At 46.3% G+C, this 24,655-nt stretch overlaps 2 protein-coding genes across 16 annotated transcripts in view; both read right to left on the bottom strand.

Moving 5' to 3' along the window:
- Nucleotides 1–24,655, bottom strand: part of LOC108025594 (uncharacterized) — a 96,512-nt gene that overhangs the window by 43,179 nt on the left and 28,678 nt on the right. The window lies entirely within an intron of this gene.
- Nucleotides 8,302–16,328, bottom strand: LOC108025757 (thyrotropin-releasing hormone-degrading ectoenzyme). 3 transcript variants are annotated; one of them, XM_050889439.1, is made up of 4 exons: nt 15,703–16,328; nt 13,902–15,336; nt 13,304–13,797; nt 8,302–8,773 (listed from the first exon to the last, which is right to left on the bottom strand). In XM_050889439.1, the coding sequence occupies exons 1-4, from the start codon at nt 16,311–16,313 to the stop codon at nt 8,524–8,526; spliced, it is 2,790 nt and encodes a 929-aa protein (XP_050745396.1). In that variant the 5' UTR covers nt 16,314–16,328; the 3' UTR covers nt 8,302–8,523. The 3 variants fall into 3 exon arrangements, with proteins under 3 accessions (XP_050745396.1, XP_050745394.1, XP_016951841.1); XM_050889437.1 differs by lacking the exon at nt 13,304–13,797 and adding an exon at nt 8,834–9,327; XM_017096352.3 differs by lacking the exon at nt 8,302–8,773 and adding an exon at nt 12,772–13,243.

The raw sequence follows: 24,655 nt of genomic DNA, 5'->3' as shown, positions 1-24,655 counted from the left end.
AATTGATTTAGCCATTGAGTTATTGCCGAGTTGCTTTCCCACCTCCACTTCCGTTTCCTCCCCCAAGGACAGCTGGGCTGGCTGAGGAGACCCTGAAACATCCTGCGATATCCTAAACAAATACTGCCAAGCGAGTGGAGGCGGAGGCATGGCCAAATGTTTTCATAATTTTGGGTCAAGTTATTATAGCCCACAAAGGCTCTAAAAAAGGCATAAATTAAGGTGGAAAATAACAGATTTTTTAAGGTTGTTTAAGAAATAAATAAGTTATATGAAATATATTTTAAAATTGATTTAGATTTAGATATTTGATTTAAATATTTGACCTCAAGGTAATATCCCTAAAGGTTATTAATTGATGTATAATTTTATCTACATTTGCTTTCCTTTATCAACTTTAAAAATCTGTGATATTCAATTTATACATCATAAATATTTTGCCCTACATTATTATTTATTTAGTAGAATGCCAATTATCTTTAGGCCCATCAATCGTGGCATTTCTCATTACCTCGTAAGAGAATGCTGGCCAATGTAGCATAAATTATTAATTTGAGCTCCCAAAACATTTGCCGAGAACCCAGGCTTAAAACTATTCAATTAATGCTCGTTTCGCTTGCACTTGGCCATTTCAATAAGGCATTTTGCTCTAATCGCCTGGTCTGCCCAGAGCAAAGGCACAATCAGAGCCGAGACCAAGAGCAGCAACAAAGAGCTGCCATATGGCGCCGCAGTCTATCATTGGCGAAGCCAAATCACAGCTGGCCCCATATTAATTAAATAATAATTTCAGCAATTTGGTTTTGATTACATTTGCCCAGCCCCCAGAGCCGCAAAACGACTGCGCCAAATGGGAGCCGAAGACACCTTAAGTGAGTCCTCCCCTGTCGACGGCTCCGGAGCCACTCCCCTGGGGCAAAATATGATTTGTGGTCAAGGCGGGCGACGACAATGAAGAAGCCATAAGCCAAATTAACAATTAAAGTAAGCCAGACCAGATACCAGGGACAAGGGAACAGGGAACGCAGAACGGAGAACTGGGAGCCCGGAGCCAAGGCCCAAAAGCGGAGGTGCGGACAAACAAACTGGGAACTGGGAACTGGGAACTGTGAGATGGGAGATGGGAGTTGGCAAATGGGACTGAAGACCCAGTGGATAAGCCCGGAGTGAGTGACGTACCAAGCAAACAATGGCCCAAGATACAATATACATGTTTCGGGATTGTTTGTGGAAGAGGATATACATCTACCACACTGAAAGGAACAACAAGTAAGAATCAATTTGATATTCTGATGGTTACTTCACTAAGTAGCATATTTACCAATGAATAATGTTATATTAATATTAAGAATTGGTATTTCTTAGAACTGCCTTTCTTGAAAACCCCTCTCAAATCAAGAAGGGGAGAAGAGCGAGACAGCTGTGTTCAAAACTCTCCAAGATGGCAGATTTTTCCACTAACATTTTTACCAATGAATAAAGTAAACTTGATATTGAGAAATTATACTTCTTAAATTTCCTCTCTTAGAAAATTCTCTCAAACCAAAAAAAAAAGAGAGAAAAAAGAGAGAGATGGCACTTACATTTACTTGGAATTGGAGAGAGATAGCCATATTCGAAACTCTCTGAAATGGAAAAAGAGAGCAAAAAGCAAGATGGCGGACATTTCGATGAGTTATACCCCCTATCTATATAGAAATTATATTGAATATCATTAAAATTATCATTGTATCTTATTAAATTTAATTTTTTATAAAATGATCCTATTTTGTTTGTGTGTACTCCATATATCTTCCCTGGCCGAGGGCAGTACAACTTTTGGGCCCTGATTGCTGAAGTTTGGAGTTCCGTGTTTCGTGTTTGGTGTGGCGGGAAGCGCATAATAGTATCTGGGATTCCGGCAGGACACGCCACACTTTCGGATCTCAGAGTCAGCCTTGAGCACTCGAGTTTTGAGTTCCGAGCACCGAGCGCCGAGTGCCGAGTTCACTGCCTGCAGAGGCAGTAAATTGCATTTAAAATGCCATAAATTAAGAGACAACAACTGACGATGCTGGGGTTTCCACTTTTCGTGCGAGCGGCTATTAAAATGCATTAAAATTGTTTTTAATGTCAGCTGCATAGAGGCACAACACACTCGCGCACAGACACATGTAAGCGACACCGGATAAAGGTCACGCACACACACACATACACACACTGGCACACGTGCTATAAAAAATGAATTTTGAAAAAATAAGCACAAAGAGCTGCGACCTCGCCCCCCGCCCGCCTGCCCCCATCCCCTGCTAATCCAATTTGTCATAATTAAATTACTTTAAGCCACTTTCCACTTGCCAGGACGCTTTTTCCTACCGCCCACCACCGCCCGCCTGGCTTTCCACTCTTGAAAAGTTTTGGAGGCCGCACTTAGCGCGCGCATAAACCTCAATTAAATGCTCGCCCCGAACAAAGGCGAAGCGGAGCGGGAAAATGCGGAAATTGTGGGAAATATGGAGAGAGCAAAAAAAAAAATGGGGTAAATCGCGGAGGTTGGGTAGAAAAGTGCAGCATGCTCTCAGGCGCATTAATATCGAATGAGAAATAATTACAAGTGCTTAACCAGGCGATTTCGATGCTCATTACACTGCACTTGCTGGCCGGTCATAGTCAGCCCCCTGCCCCCCTCTCCGTTTTGCGACCACGCCTCTGCCACACCCCCTTTTCACGCCCACAGCAGCCACATAGAGAGATAAACGCAGACACACACACATAAACATTTATTAATACGACAAGCCGTTAACAGACACCGGCAATAAAATGCAAAGTGCCACCCCCTTAGACAAGCGAGAGGGCTGGAAAATTGGCGGGGGGAGGTGCGGAAAACGGTGGGCAGGTGGAAAAGTGGCAGGCAGGCAGGCGAGGTGATGCAAGTCACTCAGCGCCATCAATATGGGATTTGGGGAAGGATTTCAAGCCAGTAGATCAATATTTCATTTAATAAACTACAAAGAGCATATATTTCTATAAAAATAAATATAAATAATCTAAAATTTTCTGAACACAAGAACATGAAGATCCTAAAGGAAACTAAGCATTTATATGCCTTTCTTTAGAAATAAAATATTAGTCTACAAATTCTCAGACACCAAAAAAAAAGAAATTTTGAAAAAAAAAAATAAACGAAACATATGTCTTTCTGCAAAAATATTTATTAACAATATTAGTCTAAAATTCTTAGACCCCAAAAACATGACGATCCTAAAAGAAACTAAGCCTTTCTTATAAAATATATAAAAATATACATTTTCTAAAATTCACAGACCCCTAAATTATGATGATCCTAAAAGAAACTAAGCATTTATATACCTTTCTTATAAAATATACACAAATATACATTCTCTAAAATTCTCAGACCCCAAAAACTTGTCATAAAAGACACTTATCTTCTAAATGCTTTTTACTAATTTCGTTTTTTATTTTTCTATTTATTATATTTATTTTTACCGCAAGTTACACAACTTATTTAAAATTCAAACTGTAAGATAAGGTAGGGTTTAAGTAGGAATTTATCCATTACCTATATTTTAAGGAACATATTTGTATATCAACTTTATTTAGTGCTTTGTAATGCCTTAATGCAGCTGTTGCTTAAGTTTATCACCCATACGCAGTGTTGGCCACTTTATTACTCATACGCCACGTTGGCTTCGCCCACTCGTACAGCTTGTCAAGTCATTAAAATCAATGAGAAACCGACATCCATTAAAAACATATCAAGCTGGCGAACATTTTTGGCTTTTAATGCATTTCCTAATTTTGGCTTTTGAACGATACTATTTTAGTGAATCAGAATTTAATTGTCGAACATGGCTGAAGAAATTAGATTTTAATTGGACAAAATATTGGGATGATTAATTCACTCGTCAGTGGAAAATGAAAATGTTTTTGACCCGCAGACATGTATGCAACGTGGCTTTATGTTGCAGCTAAGGGAAAATGACTCGAATGTAATGATGATTGACTAATTGGTCGATGACAAATGACCGAGCATAATTTGAGAGTATTTTTGTGCAATTATGACGTTGACTTTTGATGAACACTCGTTGAATTTCGGGCACAAACCGCCATCTAAAGTCGGGAAATTGGCAAAACAAAATAAAAAAAAAAAAGTTCGGGAAAAATACAGCGAGCTTGAAACGAAATGCAATTAAATTGCAATTTTCCCCATTTGCCAAGGAAAAACAGCTTAATGAGCCTGGCGAAATTTTGCAAAACATATTGTGTTTGCCAAAATATCATGCTCTGTATGCCAACTTAAATGTGCAGCGAGCGTAAAAATTCAAGCGCCATCAGCTTAGCGCTTAGTGCGGTCATTTACCCGGAAAATCTCTGGTAATTGGGGGAGCAAAAAAAAAAATCAATTAATTGGAATCGTGTATAATGAATGCTGGGCAAACGTGCCGAAAAGGCAAACAAACCGATTTCCGATGACAAAATTACTCATTTACAATGCAATTTTGAGGCTGCATATGCCCAAGAATCTGGGTTGTACATGGCCCTATATACATCATATGTGCATATATATATTACATAGTTTGCCCGCTGCCTTTGTTTCAATGGGCCGTAAATCATTGACCGAAATTGGTGCGCTTCAGTGGAGAGCTGGCCAAACACGACGTAAATTAATAAATATTAAAATGTCCAGCCATGTCCTGCAACCCCAGCCCATCATGCTCCGCTTTTCCCCCGTGCTGACTTACTCGACTGGCACTTGAAAATGAACAAAGCGATAAAAAGCACAAAACACTCAGCCGCAGAGGAGCGGAGCAATGGGTAGATAGAGCAAACAAACTTCTGAGCCATTACACAACAAAATGGCGTTAACAGTGCAGCAAAAATGGCGAAAAACCGGATGGTATCGCCCGCCTGATATCCTTGTGGGATTTACCATTTAGTTGCGAGTCCCCCGTCCACAGCGGTGCCGAAAATGCCCGGCATGAATGCCGAGCGAAACAATATATAAACAACAATTCAAATGCAGAAAACACTCGCCAACCCAAACACACACACACTCGCTGCACGTATTGAAATAATATTTTTACATTTCATGTTGCCAAAAGCTGGATAAACATCCAGCCAGCAGACGGAAGTGAAAACTCTCTGGCGGGCGGCGGATGATGTACATGAAAAAATAAAAGTGCAGAGAAAGCAAGTGCAACCGCAGATGGACAGCAAAAGCAAAGGCAAAGCACCACGGGGAACCGCCCAGAAATATGCAATGATAATCAGAAAGGCAAACAAGAAGTGGGGGCGACGACGACGACGACGACGACGGCTCCATGAGGGCCATCAGGATCAGGATCAGCATTTGCATCCGCTTCCACATCTATGTCCACATCCACGTCCAAGTCCACATCGTATACTCACACCCACATCCACATCGGGAGGTGGAAAGCTGTTGGTTTTCCCATTGGCTGCTGATGTTCCCGATTTCCGAGCTCATCCGCTTCTGTTTGCCAGTCAATCAATGCGCAGGGGAGCACTGTGGCAGCACCACCGAACCACTGAACCACCATATGTGTGGCTTTTGGCCCGCCCAGAACCACACGGGCAGTGCTAATTGTGACGCATTAATTGGCCAGGCCAAGCACAGCTACATTATTTAGATGCATTTTTAAAGCCACTTGTGCTGACTAGATTTTGGGCCAAGTCTGAAGCTGCTGGCATGTCAACAGGTCCATTTGGAGGGGAAGAGATTAAAGGGCAGAAAACGGTCAAGTGGAAATACTCCATAAATTAAAGTAGCTGATTAACCGAATTGGACAAACAGTCGATGTCACTATCGATAGTATCGATGGTTTTACAATTTCACACCCATGGTTGATTTTCGCTCGATAAAATATTTAAAATATTCAAATATTCTACAAATATGTAATTATACTTATGTTCTTATTAGTCAAATAGGATCTTTCACCTTAGAGCATTTTTGATATTATAGATTATATCGATGGGGACCACTATCGATAACCAAAATCATTGAGAGAACTCCCAGCGATGTTTTCCCAACTCTACTCAATATTAAGCATTACTAGATAAACTGAACGCTAGCTACATTACCACAATTTTCTGCCAATAAATGCGTAGTTACCTAATTAGAGCTGAGGAATCTACTAATTATTCCCAAAAAAAAAAATAGTACAATCAAATTAGCTGCTGCTGCGCTTTTATTTCCTTGACCTGCATTATTTATGGGCTTCTCGCTTACCACTTCACTTCACTATTTATTTATTTATTTACATGCAACATTTCAATTAAATTTCAATTTATTTCTGCAAGCTCATTGATTATGCATGACAATTAATTTTATGCAATTTTCAGTACGCAATATTTTCAATTAGTCCGTGAGTCGGGCGGGAGGTGGTGGCCTGACCTGGAGGACTAGACAGCATAATATGCTAACTACGTGCCGCACCCACTCGTTGTAATTGATACAGGGCCCAGAGATTGGATGGCTTCCGTTCCATGGAAAAGGATTATATGCAAATATATACCCATATATATAGAGGGAGAGAGAGAGGGAGCGAGGGATAATACCCAAACAGAGGCAGGCATATATCGAATGTCCGAGGAGCAGACAATTAGTTGCTCATGTGACAAATGCAAGGCCAGGCAAAATAAAGTGGCAGTGGGCCCACAAACAAAGCAGGGAAAACATCGAGCGAGGGATGCCATCTAAAATTGCATTTAAATAATGAAAAAGGCTTAAACAAAAGGCCGCTCGGACAATGGCAGACTGCAGCCAAATGGCCAGCAAAATGCCAAGGAAGGAAGCGGACGAAGGTTGAATGTGGCCAAGGTAGCGGCGAGCAGGGCAGGAAGGAAGGAAGGAAGGAAGCAACTTGGCTCAAATCAAGAACATGTAAATACCAGGCCAGGCCAGCGTTTGACGCTTGGCTGGCTAGCCACTGTCCAAACTACCGAGCCCTGACCTCTGACCCCTCTATTCTATTTCAATAAGAGAATTGTAAATTACACTTGCATTCAAATTCTTCTCCTCTCCTATCCTCTTCACCCTTTTTTTTGTCGGCCGCCTGGGGATGCATGAATAAATGATAGCTCAACTCTACGCCCACACTCTGTCATCGGATATGCCATGTACCAATATGTATACTGTGTGTGTTGCGGGGGCAATTCGAGACTCACCTCATTAGCACTTTGTTTGCGCCGGCTCCGCGCGGCGTTTGCGTAATATGCGACACCACAGCGCCGAGCGCCGAGCACCGAAAGCGATGCAAATAAGAAGCTAATTAGGCGCTGATTGATGCCTCCACATGGCCTTTGGCCAGCTCGCCACCGCCCACACGATATGGTAATGAGTGTACTGGACTCAGGCCAGAAATGTCCCGAAAAGATGGCCAAACGCTGTCACGGGGAGTTGCATAACCACTCCGGCGATCCTACTGGCGCGGGGGAGGAGGCGAGCGGTAAACCGCAGGGAGCAGGCGACTGGAACTAAGCGCCTTAAGGGGCAGCTCCTGCCCCTCCCCCAGCGATTTTCCAACTGCCAGCTTTCCTCAGCTGCCAGCTGTCAATTGTCAGTTGTCACTTGGCTGCCTCATGTGGCCTGCTAATGCGATGCGTTGCGTTGCGACGCGCATCTGAATGATGCAGCAACTGTAAATGCCAACCATGTTGCAAGCTGGGAACTGGGAACTGCAAAACTGCGAAACTGCCAGGGCCAGATAGGCAGATTCGGATTTGGATGCGGGCAGAGAGCGGGGCCAGAGGCAGGGGCATCCCACTAATTGCCAGCGAACGGAAGGCAGACGGAGTCGCCACCCATGAGATCGCGTTAGTTATGTTGCTGGGCGGAGAGGAGCTTAGAGCCCATGGTGCCTGGGTCTTGAATAACGAAGGTCTTTAAGCGAAGTGCTAAAAACGCACTCTGGGATTTATGGAAGACGGTTCAATCAATATCTAAAAAAGAATTATCAGAATTAAGGCTTGTAATGCTTGGAGATATCCTTTCACTTTCCTAAAAAAAGCTATTAAAATAGCCGTATATAAAATAATATTAGGATCACAACTTTTTATGGGTTTCTAAAAATAACCCATTTAAAAACCTCACCTACTTTTGAACTTTTTAAAATCAGGCAACCTACTTTAACTCTTTTTCATTATATATATCCTTTCCATGTGTTTACCCTTTTGTAATTATTAGCTTAAGTTTTCAGCTTTTAGTTAAAGTGTTCAAATATTAAATAAATAAATAATCAACTGTTTTATAATATTTGCGATTATATACTGATAAATTAGATATTTAAACGTTTTTTAACAACCGAATTAGTTTTATTAACACGCTCTATTACTTTGGTTCAATGAAAGTTACCCAAATGTGGATATTGGATTATTTTAGAGACAGTTAAAACAAGAAAACATTTCTGGTTAGGACTTTAGTGATTGAATTTGGTAATTAAAATATATTACTCTTGGAAAACTCCATTTCGGACTACTCAATCCTCTTCCTTTTATATTTCCCTCTTAGCTCTCCCGACCTTTCCACAGGATAATGTCCCGGATGGCCTTCAGCATGGCGCGGAACTTGGTGCGCTGCCAGTGGATGTTGTCGCTGCCCCGCTCCAGAAGGATCCGGATCATCTGGTCCATGCCGTGCATATCCTGCAGGATCTCCTTGAAGTAGTTGGTGAAAAAGTCCAGCTCCTTGGCATTGGACAGTCGCTCGACCAGCGGCCGCAGGAGGTTCACAATCTTGTTGGTGGAGTTGCTGCAGCTTTGGGTTCGAATAATGGACTCAATATCCTTAATATTTTTCTGCCTCCCAAGCACTTACTAGTTGCGTATGTACTGCATGTTGGTGGCCACATACTTCATGGCCAGGCTGTAGCCCACGCTGTTGGAGACCACCGCCATGAAGGTCTTCCTGGCGTTGTGCCTGCGAATGCCCACACTCTCGAACGTCCACTTGAGCACCCGTTCCAGGGCGAAGGCGTTGCGGGAGCAGGCCAGGGCGGTCAGCAGGGACTCCTGCTCGGCGGCAAAGTTCGAGTTATGGTACATGGACTCCACGGCCTCCCGTTCCGCCTCGGTGCCGAACTTGACCGCCGTGCAGAAGACCGTCTCGCGCTCCCGGATGGTCATCCAGCCGGCCTTCGCCGGCGTGCCCTTCTCGAACTCCCGACGGGCCAGGCTCACGCATGCGGGCACCTCGTACTGGCAGGCCAGCTGGAGGATCAGCGGACGGTGGGTCATGTTCCCCGAGGAGTTGGACAGGTACAGGGAGAGCACTCGCTGGAACTGGCGCTCCAGCAGGAGGCGCATGTAGCTCTGGGAAAGGGGGAATTGAGTGAAGAACCACATCGATATGGTAACTCATGATATCCATGGATTTTTCCGAGGATCTCTGATCTCATGGAGACCACCGAACCCACCTTGTAAACCCGGTAGTTGTGATCCCTCTTGGCCACATTGTCGATCCGCTCGAAGTTGACCAGCGTGGCATCCCACACCACGTTCTCGTCCTCGTGCTCGAGGTAGCCCAGAATGCCCAGCGCCATGGGGTACTCCATGACGCCACTCCAGGCCAGGTTGAACAAGTCATCCACCAGCTGTGCTCGGTTCACGCGGTGGATCTGTCGGAATTTCACCGGATCGGAGAGCGTTTCGTTGAGCAGCTGCCAGTTGCGCAGGTCGTAGTCCACGCGGAACGGAGCCGAGTGCTGGACATTGAGCAGCAGCCACTCCCCGGCACTCTCCACCACCTTCTCCAGCCGCACAGTTGGCACTTGAATTTCCCGGCTGGGGTAGAGCGGACAGGTGAGCCAGCGACTGGCGGTGGAGCTGTCCAGCTCCTGGCAACTCGGACAGGTGTAGGTGAGTGGGACCCACCAGCAGGGATTCTTGGCCGCCCGGTGCTTGAACTGCGGACTGATGAAGAAGCGATCCTGGCGCACCACCGCCGAGTGGTCATCGTAGTTCCTGGTGACCCTGAGCAGGGGATAGCCCGGCTGCATCAGCCAGGACTCCATGGTACGGGTGATGTTCAGGCCCTTGCCCAAACGGCCATTGCGATCCACCTGCATCTGCAGGATGTCCCAGAAGTCCGAGGCGGTGGCACTGCGATTGGCATAGATCACCAGGTAGCGACGCACCGCCGCCCGCCACGCCTCGTCGCCCATGATGCGGTGCAGCATGTCGAAGAGCACGGCCGCCTTGCGCTCCCCGATCTCATTGTAGGCCGACCAAATGTCCGTTTCATCGGCCACCAGCTGGGCCACCAGGTCGGTGTTCACATGGGCATCGTGGTCCAGCACCTCCAGATAGAGCTGCAGGGCATGGCGCTCCTTGTAGTCCCACTCCGGACGCAGGGCGTGCACCCCGAAGCGGGAGAGGTACAGGGCGAAGGCGTTCTTCAGCCAGATCTGGTGCCACCAGACCACGGACACCAGGTTGCCGAACCACTGGTGGACCACCATCACCGCCACCGCCCGGGCCACGCCCTGCTGGTCGGCCATCGAACTCAGCTCGCTGTCGAACAGGATGGCCTCCTCGGCGAAGGTGGGCAGGCCCCAGTTCTCGTTCGCCCGGTAGGCGAAGCTCGGCAAGGCCTGCAGGTCGATCTTCTTGAGCTTCAGGCTGCTGTTGAAGAGCTGCTCAAATTAGCTGCTGCTGCGCTTTTATTTCCTTGACCTGCATTATTTATGGGCTTCTCGCTTACCACTTCACTTCACTATTTATTTATTTATTTACATGCAACATTTCAATTAAATTTCAATTTATTTCTGCAAGCTCATTGATTATGCATGACAATTAATTTTATGCAATTTTCAGTACGCAATATTTTCAATTAGTCCGTGAGTCGGGCGGGAGGTGGTGGCCTGACCTGGAGGACTAGACAGCATAATATGCTAACTACGTGCCGCACCCACTCGTTGTAATTGATACAGGGCCCAGAGATTGGATGGCTTCCGTTCCATGGAAAAGGATTATATGCAAATATATACCCATATATATAGAGGGAGAGAGAGAGGGAGCGAGGGATAATACCCAAACAGAGGCAGGCATATATCGAATGTCCGAGGAGCAGACAATTAGTTGCTCATGTGACAAATGCAAGGCCAGGCAAAATAAAGTGGCAGTGGGCCCACAAACAAAGCAGGGAAAACATCGAGCGAGGGATGCCATCTAAAATTGCATTTAAATAATGAAAAAGGCTTAAACAAAAGGCCGCTCGGACAATGGCAGACTGCAGCCAAATGGCCAGCAAAATGCCAAGGAAGGAAGCGGACGAAGGTTGAATGTGGCCAAGGTAGCGGCGAGCAGGGCAGGAAGGAAGGAAGGAAGGAAGCAACTTGGCTCAAATCAAGAACATGTAAATACCAGGCCAGGCCAGCGTTTGACGCTTGGCTGGCTAGCCACTGTCCAAACTACCGAGCCCTGACCTCTGACCCCTCTATTCTATTTCAATAAGAGAATTGTAAATTACACTTGCATTCAAATTCTTCTCCTCTCCTATCCTCTTCACCCTTTTTTTTGTCGGCCGCCTGGGGATGCATGAATAAATGATAGCTCAACTCTACGCCCACACTCTGTCATCGGATATGCCATGTACCAATATGTATACTGTGTGTGTTGCGGGGGCAATTCGAGACTCACCTCATTAGCACTTTGTTTGCGCCGGCTCCGCGCGGCGTTTGCGTAATATGCGACACCACAGCGCCGAGCGCCGAGCACCGAAAGCGATGCAAATAAGAAGCTAATTAGGCGCTGATTGATGCCTCCACATGGCCTTTGGCCAGCTCGCCACCGCCCACACGATATGGTAATGAGTGTACTGGACTCAGGCCAGAAATGTCCCGAAAAGATGGCCAAACGCTGTCACGGGGAGTTGCATAACCACTCCGGCGATCCTACTGGCGCGGGGGAGGAGGCGAGCGGTAAACCGCAGGGAGCAGGCGACTGGAACTAAGCGCCTTAAGGGGCAGCTCCTGCCCCTCCCCCAGCGATTTTCCAACTGCCAGCTTTCCTCAGCTGCCAGCTGTCAATTGTCAGTTGTCACTTGGCTGCCTCATGTGGCCTGCTAATGCGATGCGTTGCGTTGCGACGCGCATCTGAATGATGCAGCAACTGTAAATGCCAACCATGTTGCAAGCTGGGAACTGGGAACTGCAAAACTGCGAAACTGCCAGGGCCAGATAGGCAGATTCGGATTTGGATGCGGGCAGAGAGCGGGGCCAGAGGCAGGGGCATCCCACTAATTGCCAGCGAACGGAAGGCAGACGGAGTCGCCACCCATGAGATCGCGTTAGTTATGTTGCTGGGCGGAGAGGAGCTTAGAGCCCATGGTGCCTGGGTCTTGAATAACGAAGGTCTTTAAGCGAAGTGCTAAAAACGCACTCTGGGATTTATGGAAGACGGTTCAATCAATATCTAAAAAAGAATTATCAGAATTAAGGCTTGTAATGCTTGGAGATATCCTTTCACTTTCCTAAAAAAAGCTATTAAAATAGCCGTATATAAAATAATATTAGGATCACAACTTTTTATGGGTTTCTAAAAATAACCCATTTAAAAACCTCACCTACTTTTGAACTTTTTAAAATCAGGCAACCTACTTTAACTCTTTTTCATTATATATATCCTTTCCATGTGTTTACCCTTTTGTAATTATTAGCTTAAGTTTTCAGCTTTTAGTTAAAGTGTTCAAATATTAAATAAATAAATAATCAACTGTTTTATAATATTTGCGATTATATACTGATAAATTAGATATTTAAACGTTTTTTAACAACCGAATTAGTTTTATTAACACGCTCTATTACTTTGGTTCAATGAAAGTTACCCAAATGTGGATATTGGATTATTTTAGAGACAGTTAAAACAAGAAAACATTTCTGGTTAGGACTTTAGTGATTGAATTTGGTAATTAAAATATATTACTCTTGGAAAACTCCATTTCGGACTACTCAATCCTCTTCCTTTTATATTTCCCTCTTAGCTCTCCCGACCTTTCCACAGGATAATGTCCCGGATGGCCTTCAGCATGGCGCGGAACTTGGTGCGCTGCCAGTGGATGTTGTCGCTGCCCCGCTCCAGAAGGATCCGGATCATCTGGTCCATGCCGTGCATATCCTGCAGGATCTCCTTGAAGTAGTTGGTGAAAAAGTCCAGCTCCTTGGCATTGGACAGTCGCTCGACCAGCGGCCGCAGGAGGTTCACAATCTTGTTGGTGGAGTTGCTGCAGCTTTGGGTTCGAATAATGGACTCAATATCCTTAATATTTTTCTGCCTCCCAAGCACTTACTAGTTGCGTATGTACTGCATGTTGGTGGCCACATACTTCATGGCCAGGCTGTAGCCCACGCTGTTGGAGACCACCGCCATGAAGGTCTTCCTGGCGTTGTGCCTGCGAATGCCCACACTCTCGAACGTCCACTTGAGCACCCGTTCCAGGGCGAAGGCGTTGCGGGAGCAGGCCAGGGCGGTCAGCAGGGACTCCTGCTCGGCGGCAAAGTTCGAGTTATGGTACATGGACTCCACGGCCTCCCGTTCCGCCTCGGTGCCGAACTTGACCGCCGTGCAGAAGACCGTCTCGCGCTCCCGGATGGTCATCCAGCCGGCCTTCGCCGGCGTGCCCTTCTCGAACTCCCGACGGGCCAGGCTCACGCATGCGGGCACCTCGTACTGGCAGGCCAGCTGGAGGATCAGCGGACGGTGGGTCATGTTCCCCGAGGAGTTGGACAGGTACAGGGAGAGCACTCGCTGGAACTGGCGCTCCAGCAGGAGGCGCATGTAGCTCTGGGAAAGGGGGAATTGAGTGAAGAACCACATCGATATGGTAACTCATGATATCCATGGATTTTTCCGAGGATCTCTGATCTCATGGAGACCACCGAACCCACCTTGTAAACCCGGTAGTTGTGATCCCTCTTGGCCACATTGTCGATCCGCTCGAAGTTGACCAGCGTGGCATCCCACACCACGTTCTCGTCCTCGTGCTCGAGGTAGCCCAGAATGCCCAGCGCCATGGGGTACTCCATGACGCCACTCCAGGCCAGGTTGAACAAGTCATCCACCAGCTGTGCTCGGTTCACGCGGTGGATCTGTCGGAATTTCACCGGATCGGAGAGCGTTTCGTTGAGCAGCTGCCAGTTGCGCAGGTCGTAGTCCACGCGGAACGGAGCCGAGTGCTGGACATTGAGCAGCAGCCACTCCCCGGCACTCTCCACCACCTTCTCCAGCCGCACAGTTGGCACTTGAATTTCCCGGCTGGGGTAGAGCGGACAGGTGAGCCAGCGACTGGCGGTGGAGCTGTCCAGCTCCTGGCAACTCGGACAGGTGTAGGTGAGTGGGACCCACCAGCAGGGATTCTTGGCCGCCCGGTGCTTGAACTGCGGACTGATGAAGAAGCGATCCTGGCGCACCACCGCCGAGTGGTCATCGTAGTTCCTGGTGACCCTGAGCAGGGGATAGCCCGGCTGCATCAGCCAGGACTCCATGGTACGGGTGATGTTCAGGCCCTTGCCCAAACGGCCATTGCGATCCACCTGCATCTGCAGGATGTCCCAGAAGTCCGAGGCGGTGGCACTGCGATTGGCATAGATCACCAGGTAGCGACGCACCGCCGCCCGCCACGCCTCGTCGCCCATGATGCGGTGCAGCATGTCGAAGAGCACGGCCGCCTTGCGCTCCCCGATCTCATTGTAGGCCGACCAAATGTCCGTTTCATCGGCCACCAGCTGGGCCACCAGGTCGGTGTTCACATGGGCATCGTGGTCCAGCACCTCCAGATAGAGCTGCAGGGCATGGCGCTCCTTGTAGTCCCACTCCGGACGCAGGGCGTGCACCCCGAAGCGGGAGAGGTACAGGGCGAAGGCGTTCTTCAGCCAGATCTGGTGCCACCAGACCACGGACACCAGGTTGCCGAACCACTGGTGGACCACCATCACCGCCACCGCCCGGGCCACGCCCTGCTGGTCGGCCATCGAACTCAGCTCGCTGTCGAACAGGATGGCCTCCTCGGCGAAGGTGGGCAGGCCCCAGTTCTCGTTCGCCCGGTAGGCGAAGCTCGGCAAGGCCTGCAGGTCGATCTTCTTGAGCTTCAGGCTGCTGTTGAAGAGCTGCTCGTAGAAGGAGAGTAGCGGCGCCACCAGCTGGTTGGCGAACTCCGTCTGCGACAGGGCATCTGGGCGCGCCCATGTGCTGATGGGACAGCCTGGACGCTCCTTGGACGTAAAGCCCGGCTTCTCGAACTTGCTGATCGAGAAGGCCACCAGGTACGTCTGGATGGGATGGCTCTCCACGAACTGCGTCCACACGAAGTGGGCTAGGCTGGAGCTGAGGTGGGTTTCAAGGCATTTGATTCGATTTGTTGAACTAATTTAACTTTAGTAGTACGTATAGAAAAAGTTCTGAACAAAAACTAACTTTTAACGAAACGCAAATTCTTTAGATCTTTCACTGGTTCCACTTTAGTATCCTAGGAATTTAACCTTTACTAAAATAATGTTTTTGAAAAGACCCTCACTTTTAGAAACGATTGATGTTGCAGAACTAGCTTTTCATAGCAAAGAGACCGCGAATTCTTCAGAACTTGGAACAATTCTGTTGGAAAAATCTCAAATCTACCTGCCGCGTATTCTTCACAACTTGGATATGTTAAGAAACGGTAGGGCCCATCCCAAAACCTGAACCACTACTCACTGGCGAATGGTCCGCTTGACGGGCATGTTGGACAGGGCTCGATACTCATGCGGATGGGCCAGGTTGATCTCGAACGGAGTCCTGAAAATGGGATCGTCGAAGCAGGGGAATGCCTCGCGGGCGTGATTGGGCTCGAATTGGGTGGCCGCCAGCCACTGGGCGAGCGTGGTGTTCTGGTCCACGTAGCTGCTGCCGTAGAAGCCATTGTTGTCGTTCCTCAAAACACTTGTGTACGATATCTTCAGTGAGTATGTGGCGTTGACCGTGAGGGCACTCTTCAAATAGACAGACAGCCGACTGAGAGGCGCATTCAACCTAAAGTGGCTGACGGCCACGGGTTTGCCACCCTTCGCCAACAAGCTCACGCCCTTCTTCTTGCGAATCTCCAGGTCGCGCGAGTTGAGCACCAGTTTCTTGGTGGGCCGCTCCGATCGCAGCTCAATGACAACCGTTCCGCCGAAGGGCTGATAGGGCTGGTTGATCCGCGTCACGATGTCCAGGCGGTACCGCAGCGGCACCACCCACCGCGCGAGGCGGCTGCGGCTGACATCGGAGAGACCTTCCACCGGCGGAAAGAGGGCGGTGAGTACTGCCAGGTAGCCCCAGTGCATGACTTCGCAGACTTTTCTCTTTTTTCGTTTATTTCGATTTGAAACAGCGGTGTGTCCAATTGGCCATTCGTTACGCGAGGCCCTTGAAAGCAGACCACTTCGCCATATTGATACCCCTTACTTATTGAATACTACCTCTTTGATGGGTACTCAAAAATATTATTCCATAAAATGCACTCAAAGTGGTTAATTGGTTTTCATAATAACATGTTGAAAAAAGGTAACGTTATTCATTACTGCTATAAAAGAAATGACTTTCACAAGGTTTGTTATGTCCAATAACATTTAAGGTAAGGAAATGAATTTTTGAAACATTTGTTCACTTTCCATTGAAGCAATATTCATACAAAAGCTGTAATAATTCGAAATGTACAAGACTCCTCGATGAAATCAGAATCAGAATTTGTGGTTTTCATTTGTTTCCCAGCAAAAGGAGCGGGAATCCAATCGAATTCGCACACATAAAGCGCTGGGCTGGCGGGAAGAAAAGGGGCGACAAACCACAGCACAATGTCATTAGCGCATGTTGGTCTTCTCTTTCACTCGTTATCTTTGCGTGAGCGTGTGTGAGGTGTGCGAGGTGTGTGTGGTTGTGTGGGCCTGGCAATAAATTTCCAATTTTCGTGCAATTTTCGCAGAACAGGCGGCACACACATACCTATGGAGGTGACTGGGGCTGTCCGTGGGCCGGAGAGTTGGGTTTTAGGGACCAGGCTGGCGTACTCATAAATACATTGACCAATAACATAATTTTTGTTTGTGTTGGTGTATTGCCAAATGACCTCGTTACCCCGGTGGGAAAACGTGGAGAAATCGAGGGGAATGGCAGGAAAATCACTGCCACAACACGACACAAAAAGGCGACAAAGGCGCACCGAACGTGCGGCATATGTTGCTCTGTGGGTGGGCAGGCAAAGTGGGCGGTGGAGGCAGGGGAGGCGTGTCCCTGGCTCTAGCGGAAGTCGGCTGAGGCCCCTCAACGTTCGCTTTGCTCGCAGTGCGGCATTATAATTAATGGGCATGTTGGGGCATGCGACCCCGCGTTTCCCTACTACCGACCTTTCGTACGCCTCGCTCCCTGCGATTTGGGATATTAAATGTAACGAGGCGAGCGGCAAGGCGAGGCGAGGCGAGGCGAGGCGAGGCGCGGCGGGACAGTTGGCTATGAATACGACATGTAGTTTGTGACGAACCAAACGGTCCAAAAAGTCCAAACGCTCCCACTGCCCACAAGGTAGGGCTCGTGCGGCTGCTGCTGATGATGATGATCACATGCTATTAAACCGCAATACAATAGCAATTTTCAAATAAATGATTTATGGCCCTGGACATGACACACACAGCTGTCGTGTGTGTGCGGACTGCTGGCAAATGCCAAAACTGCCGCAGTCCGTTGCTGCCATAAACCAAATGCCATAGTCCGGCCCAAAAAAATGAAAAAAAAAAAAAAACGTTTGGGAAAAGAGAGAGGAAAAAGCAAAGCATGAAAGCCAGAAAAACTGGGAGCCAAATGCCCAGCGGAGGGGTCAGAGGTGCTGACTGAGATGCTGAAAGTGGGTGCTGGTGGGGTTTGATGCATGGCCCAGGGTTCAGTAAGTCGTTTTCGTCCGGCCAATTGTTCGAACTGCAGTCAGTGAATTAAGCCAGGGCAATTGCCACATGGCCACAATGCCAAGAATTCACTTCGATTTCCTTGCACTTTTCAGAAGCCATCGCAGCCATTCAATGGGGACCACTCTACTTTCGATGAGCTACGATGGTAGAGCCTTCATTTTCCAGTCTATTCAATTTGATCACCGGTTTATGGTTCTAGATAAGAGAGCTCATAGGTCATAACCACCCTTTAGGGTGTATTCATTACGTTAATCCTCTAAGATGTTGATCAATTTGAGGAGGGAAATCTAGACGTCATAATGTCACTTCTGCTTTCCTTGTCCAAAATGCTTTCTCCGATTGATGAAGCTTATGTGAGATTGTTGCCCAGGTGCTCTACCGGCGTGTGCTTGTCGACTTCGTGAGTTGGCATGCCCATCAACTCACATCTTACGTGAATGGCATGTGTACGAAGTGTATGTGAGGGATGGCAATCTGTTGATTTGGGCACTTGGCGTGGCACACTTTACCGCCTCCGTGGAGAAAACTGAAAGCTGGGAGCCGAGAAAATGATGCCAGCCTCCTGCCTTTGGCCGCTATTAAGTCATAACATTTATATTTCCCTTTTTATACCCTGACAAATCAGCGCACAGAAGTGGAAGGAAAAGTTGAAATGCGGAAAGGGGCACTGGCATGGGATTGGCAATGGGAATGGCAACGGAAACGGGAACTGTCATTGCCAAGAAGGCAACGGGTACATTCACCTGTCCCAAACACACAGCTACCCAGCCATACACCCATCCACGCTGATGTCTCCATTTAGTGGGCGATATGCTGCTGCTGTTGTACATTTTAATGCAAAACTCGTTTATAAACACACACAACGGGCACAAAGGAAGGCAAACGAGGAGAGGGGCAAACGACATTGTCATTTTCTGCTCAAACGTTTGCGTGACAGCACCACCCACTAAGTCGACCGCCCCATCTCGCACCACCCAGCACCCAGCACCCCACTGAAAGAGCCATCATTTTACCACCCCCGGAGCCACCCGCCAAGTTGGCTGCCATTTTGACAGATGCCAAACGCAAAGCGAGCAGCAAAGCCCCACATTTTTTATTTGTCTTTTTGCCGTTTTGCTTGGCTGGAAGGCAAATGGCCGAAAAGCTTACCGAATCATCGAAAGGAACAGATACCCTGTACATTTATGTTTGTAAAAGGTCACGTGGAGCTTTTGAAAGAAAATCATATGAGATACAACAGAGGATCTTTAAAGGTGACTTATGGAAAGTAAGTTTATAAGGATCTATAGCTATATTAGAATTGGTATTATAAACAGATACCTTACAAATATATATGTTTGTAAAGAATCGTGTGGAGCATAGCAGAGGATCTTTACGATACATCTTTTAATATAATACAATCAGCTGGTGAGTTTATTAGCAACTAGTATTATATTATGAAATTCAATTTGTCACGTCGGTACTATAAATTCCACGTAAAGATTTACAGATCCCTCCCTCATAAATAACATTCTGTATTAATTTCTTTTGGGTTGTTAGAATGCACTTCCTAAACATCATCAACTTAACTGTTTAATAAATTGCTTTTCATTTTATTACCTCTTTAGTCGCCTAGGTAGCTGGTATTTAAAATAAACATGGCTGTGCGAAGCAAATGAATTATTTTCCAAAACAAAAATGGCCATATTCCCGGCGTTATAGGGTGCCAAAAATAACAACAACGGCAACGGCGAGGAAGTAACCTGCGGGGCGAAGTTTACGGCTCTGCCTCGGACCATCGTTAGTTGGCTTTTACGAGTCGTAACGCTCCTGACCAACGACCCCCGACCCCCGACCACCGAGCCCCGTTCTCCGGTAACCATAAAGATTAATACCAAAGACCCAAACGCCATCCGGAGCGATAACAGTTGTGAGGTCATTGCAATGGCTCGCAGACCGTGGCCATCGCTATTATTGCAATTTCATTAGATGAAAGCCACAAAAATGAAATAATTAATGGCAGACTGAAACTGAAATAATTGCCAGCGAATTGCGGGGGGTGGGGGCGGGCTGATGTTGTGCGGGCGAGCGGGGGTTAATGATTTATAATTTATCGAATTGAACAAAAATTATAACAATTAAACGGCGAATTTCGATTGCAGTGCCAATCTAAACGGTCAATTAATTACTAATGGGATTAACAATGGGAGGCGAAAGAGCTACTCAAATTGAGGGGGGAAAATGGGAGAGTTGTTGGAGGGAATTTATGCGAAATGTGAGCATATTGTCGGGCCAACAATTGAAGTTCTGATAAGGGAATAATACAGAATATCTTTTTATAAATTCTCTTCCTTTTCATTTCATATACTGTATGATAATATTTTCTGTTGGCACTTGATACCTCTGCTTAATTCTACACCTTAACGACAATGTGAGCCAAAAGTTGCTTCGCATTTCTCGTTTGATCCACTGCCAAAGTCTGAAAATCTGACCCAACACCAACTGCTGGCCATGGACTACGAAATAGGAAACAAAAAACCCCATAAAAAGTTTTGCAATTGCTTAAACGTGCCGTTTGGGCTGCATCATAAACCAGGAGCAAAACTTGCCCGCCCACTCGCTTCGACCTGGCCAGTTGGCGACTTTAAAGGCTTTAAGTTCGAATTGCATTTGCCAAATTCCAGGGAATTCCTGGGGTTTTGGTGGTGGGGCTAAGCGGCCAGGGGCCAGGGGTCAGGGGTTAGGCTGGGAATTTGTGAGCTGGGTGGCTCAGGTGTGCCACATTAGCCGCATGCGGGGCTTCTGCATTTTGAATTGCCTACTTTTCGGGCCAGTCACTTGGGGGCCCTAATAACTCACGGCTCAGTGGCGAGGGCAACAACAGAAAAGTTAGCTGCATTGTTCAAGATTTGTTTCAATTTCCACATGCAAAACTCGGGCTTCCTTCAGTCCCTCAGTCCTCTGCCCTGGAAAATGGCTACATATATGCACATTCTCCATTCCAAGTGCTTGGATATGCTGGCCCCGTGCATGTATGCAAATATGCAACAACAGGCAACAACTGCTCGGCATACAATTTCAAATGATCTAATGAAACAACAACGGAATGGCCAACAACAAAGACACATCAAAATGCCACACGAAAGGGGGCGAGAGGGGGAAAATGGCAGGAAAGCCCAAGGAAAACTCCTTTTCGTGAGCGGGAAAACGAAGAAAAGCAGAGCATACGAAAAGGAGTGAGTGGGAACAGAAAAAGTGGAAAATTCGCTGAAGGTAGTAGAGAACCAGGCAAAAATACAATGGGAAACTGGGATGAAAAACCAATGGAAGAGGAAAAGCCGGAATGCAATTGAAGGGGAAAATAATACCCGGTACTTTTTAGATTGGTATACTTTTTGAGTATTTGAAGAGCATTTCAGTAAGTAGAAATGAACAAAAAAAACGATGTTAATTTGATGATTCTATTCCCTTACAACTTTATAGAACTTAAGGTAATAACTTTAGAATTTTAAGGAACTTTTCTCTTTCTCGTTAGATATTTATAATGAATGAATTATAACGATATTTACCCTCTAATGGTAAAATATATGAACATCCTGTAAGGATTAAAATATTTTAATAATATATTCTCATTTTTAGGATGGAAAGTAGTTCGAATTACTAAGTTCCCAAGTTCTTTCCCGGGGAGTCACAATATTATTTGGCCAATAAAATGTTTTACAAAGTAAAACCCCCAACGAGGACCCACAGAAAAATGGAGTCGAAATGGAAACATGGTTCCCCACTCATCCCCCAAGATAAATTTAATCAAATTTGTTGTCCCTTAACAAAACTGTGGAAATCTTGTTAAATTTTGCATCGGTGGCCGGGCTCCCCTTGCAGTATCTGTTTCTGTTTCCGTTTCAGCAGCAAGTGCAACTGAGGCAGGCCCCTTAACCCATGCCCCAGCCCCAGCCCCGGCGCCAGCCCCCTTAACCCCTTAAGCCCCCGGGGGGAGTTTTATCAATGCAGCGTCAGGCGACGCCAAAGGCGACGACCAAAAGCAGTTTGCGGCTGGGTGCGAAGGAGATGGGGGATGCCAGGGAAAGGGAGAGCGAGGGAGCGAGGGAGCGAGGGGTCAGAGGAAGCTGCCTTGCGGCTGCCGGAAACCGCAGAAACCGCTTTAGCCGCAATGACTGCGCTTGCCATGTGCACTGCCACGGCCCCTTGCCCCCCTTGCCCCCTTGCCCCTCATCGCCCGCCCAAACCGCTCGACAATCCGTCCGCGAGCCCTTTTCAACATGCATTAAAAGAAAAAAGAAGAAAAACTCTTCTCACTGTGCGGAAAAAAAAGGCTCGACCAATCCAACAAAATGCAATGCGGGAATAAATCATATCAAAAGTTGCAGAGGGCAGCTGGAATTTAAAGTCAGAAATGCGCATTTCACTCGCCAATTTATCTGAAAAATTCCCCATAATCTTCTTTGGCCATCTTAATTCGAGTGCGAATATTTATACGTTCACAATCAGGGGCATTTCCATTCCACATAATTTATTTGATGCAATGCGATAAAAATTGCTTTTCATTTAATTGTTTGTTTAAATGATGAATTATGACGGGATTTTATATTGAACAAGGCATAATGAACTCATTGTATAAGCTTAATAATATTTGCAGCTAATTTTTATGGATTTATGAATGTATTTTGAATTTTGCATAGAATAAAGTAAGGTATGTATGCCATAGGTAATCCATATTAGTGTGACCAAAGTTTCAGGTTTTACAAAATCTACGGTTTTGAAAATTTTCTATTAAGTCTTAACTATGTAGAGAGAAAATATCAAAGCAATTAAAAAGTATTTGATTTAATAAATTTAAGGTATATATTAAATATTTTGTAGTATTCAAATATGTAAATGTTTTTTTACTTAAAAAAAAATTATTTTTGATAATGCAATATATCAGGTTATACCTGATGAAGATAAATATATTTTTTTAACATCTCAGACGTTTTTTTTCAGTGTAAAAACGACAAGCACGCATGCGATTTCCTCGATTCGCAATTGTGCAAATGCTGTTTTGGTCGGGACAGCTTCTTGCGCGTGGTTTTGCCACACTGCGGATTGAGAAAGGGGTTCAAACTTTGGCAACGGGACCACTCACCACTCGGCAGTTGCACCCATATTTCTACCTCACTTTCCCATCGACCTTTGCCCCTTTGCTCGCACCAAGTTTCGATTGTTTAAGCCACTTAATTAACTCGTTTGCGGTTCCTTTTTTGCAGCCATTGTTCTTTGACGACTTTTTGGCCGTTCCATATGAATTATACTTAATAAGTTGGAGTGTTTTGGGGGCTTGGGGAGTGGGCGCCATTCACTGCGCCCATCCGCGAAAATGCTGCCCAATTTTCCAGTCGCGTAACTGGAGCAGAAATCAGCACAGAAAAGCGTACCATGAAAATGGGGTAACGTAACGGGGTTGGGGGGATACGACACTCATTTTCCCATTTTCCATCACTGCCTCATGCGGCCAACTCAACGCGAAATTCACGGTTTTCCTGCAACGTGAAAACAGCCGGAAAATTATACCAAAAAAGGGGGGGTGTTGGCGGCACACGGGGAGGGGGCGTGGCATTTCCGTCCGGACGTCGACGGCCAATTGCCACTGACCGAAAAATCGAGTAAAGAGAAGCCAAAGACAAAGTGCAGCCGGCGAATTGGGGGTAGGCCAAAGGCGTACTGTAAGATAGATAGAAGGCAGAAATAATATTGGTTTAGCTTCTGCAGTTACATGGTGGCAGGAAGCAGCCAGCAGGGGTTTTTCCCAAGAAGGTGGGGTTCATAAATTCTCCAGCCGACAGCAGAACCCCTTTTTCCCGCCTCATTCCCCCCATAAAAAACAACAGGGAAACTCCCCCCCAAAAGCAGTCATAGATAACAGATTCCTTACCATATCTTAGCATACACTGGATTTACGATATATCGCCCTTGTATAAATTGCACAAAAGTGCTGCACTCACCTGAAAAGAAACAAAAGGCAGGGGGATTTCGATTAGTTCAAGTAGAAATGTTCTTATTTTCTCAGTAAACACAGAGAAAGGGGTTAAAGTAAATGTCATGCAGAATGAGGAGAAGTAAGTCAGTGAATTATAGAGTAATTTAATTGAAATGGATTGAATACCAAGGGCAAAATGGCAACTTGAAAGCAGCAAAATTCTAAATAACCATAAATTGCTGTCACTACATGTTCTAGTAATACGTTTATGCCAAATACTTTTCGTGTAATTCATATTTGTAAAATAGGCAAAAAGTACTAGATTCGTTTGGTCAAATAAAGTTAACTGTTACTATTTGTATTTTATTTTCTTCACTTTTATTGCTGATTGGGCCTTAAAAAACTCCATATTTTAATTTCACGTTTCCTGCAGTTCATGAAACTCACCGCATAAACTCCATAGAACAAAATTGTGTTTGTGTATGATTAGTTTATTTGGTTTGAAGCCATGCAAATGAGACTCCAACTGAGGCACGCACAACATACTGAACTTTTGACTTTTGTGTGTGTGTGTGTGGGGGGGGGGGGGCTACATTTCTAATTATTTTGCATTTTTCAGCTGGGGACTGGAGAGGGGGTGGGGCAGTCAACGGCAGACAGGAAATTAAAATTAGAATGAGCAACAAAAATAATCAAAAGCGGGCACGATTTAATAGAGGCAAAAGTTTATGTTTATAAAGTTTACCCCAGCATTTAGAACGGGGTTGCAATGACC

This window comes from Drosophila biarmipes, chromosome X (genome assembly GCF_025231255.1).
Source record: "Drosophila biarmipes strain raj3 chromosome X, RU_DBia_V1.1, whole genome shotgun sequence".
NCBI lineage: Eukaryota > Metazoa > Arthropoda > Insecta > Diptera > Drosophilidae > Drosophila > Drosophila biarmipes.
Note: the sequence above shows the minus strand (reverse complement) of the source record. Positions and strands in the feature narration are given on the sequence as shown.

What these genes read in the sequence shown, in the direction of transcription:
- LOC108025757 (XM_050889439.1), bottom strand. Translation starts at nt 16,313, where the DNA reads ATGCACTGGGGCTACCTGGCAGTACTCACCGCCCTCTTTCCGCCGGTG. An exon ending in GTCAAGCGGACCATTCGCCA is followed by an intron (nt 15,337 to 15,702) that starts GTGAGTAGTGGT and finishes AACCCACCTCAG; the next exon opens with CTCCAGCCTAGCCCACTTCG. An exon ending in ATGCAGTACATACGCAACTA is followed by an intron (nt 8,774 to 13,303) that starts GTAAGTGCTTGG and finishes TCGAACCCAAAG; the next exon opens with CTGCAGCAACTCCACCAACA.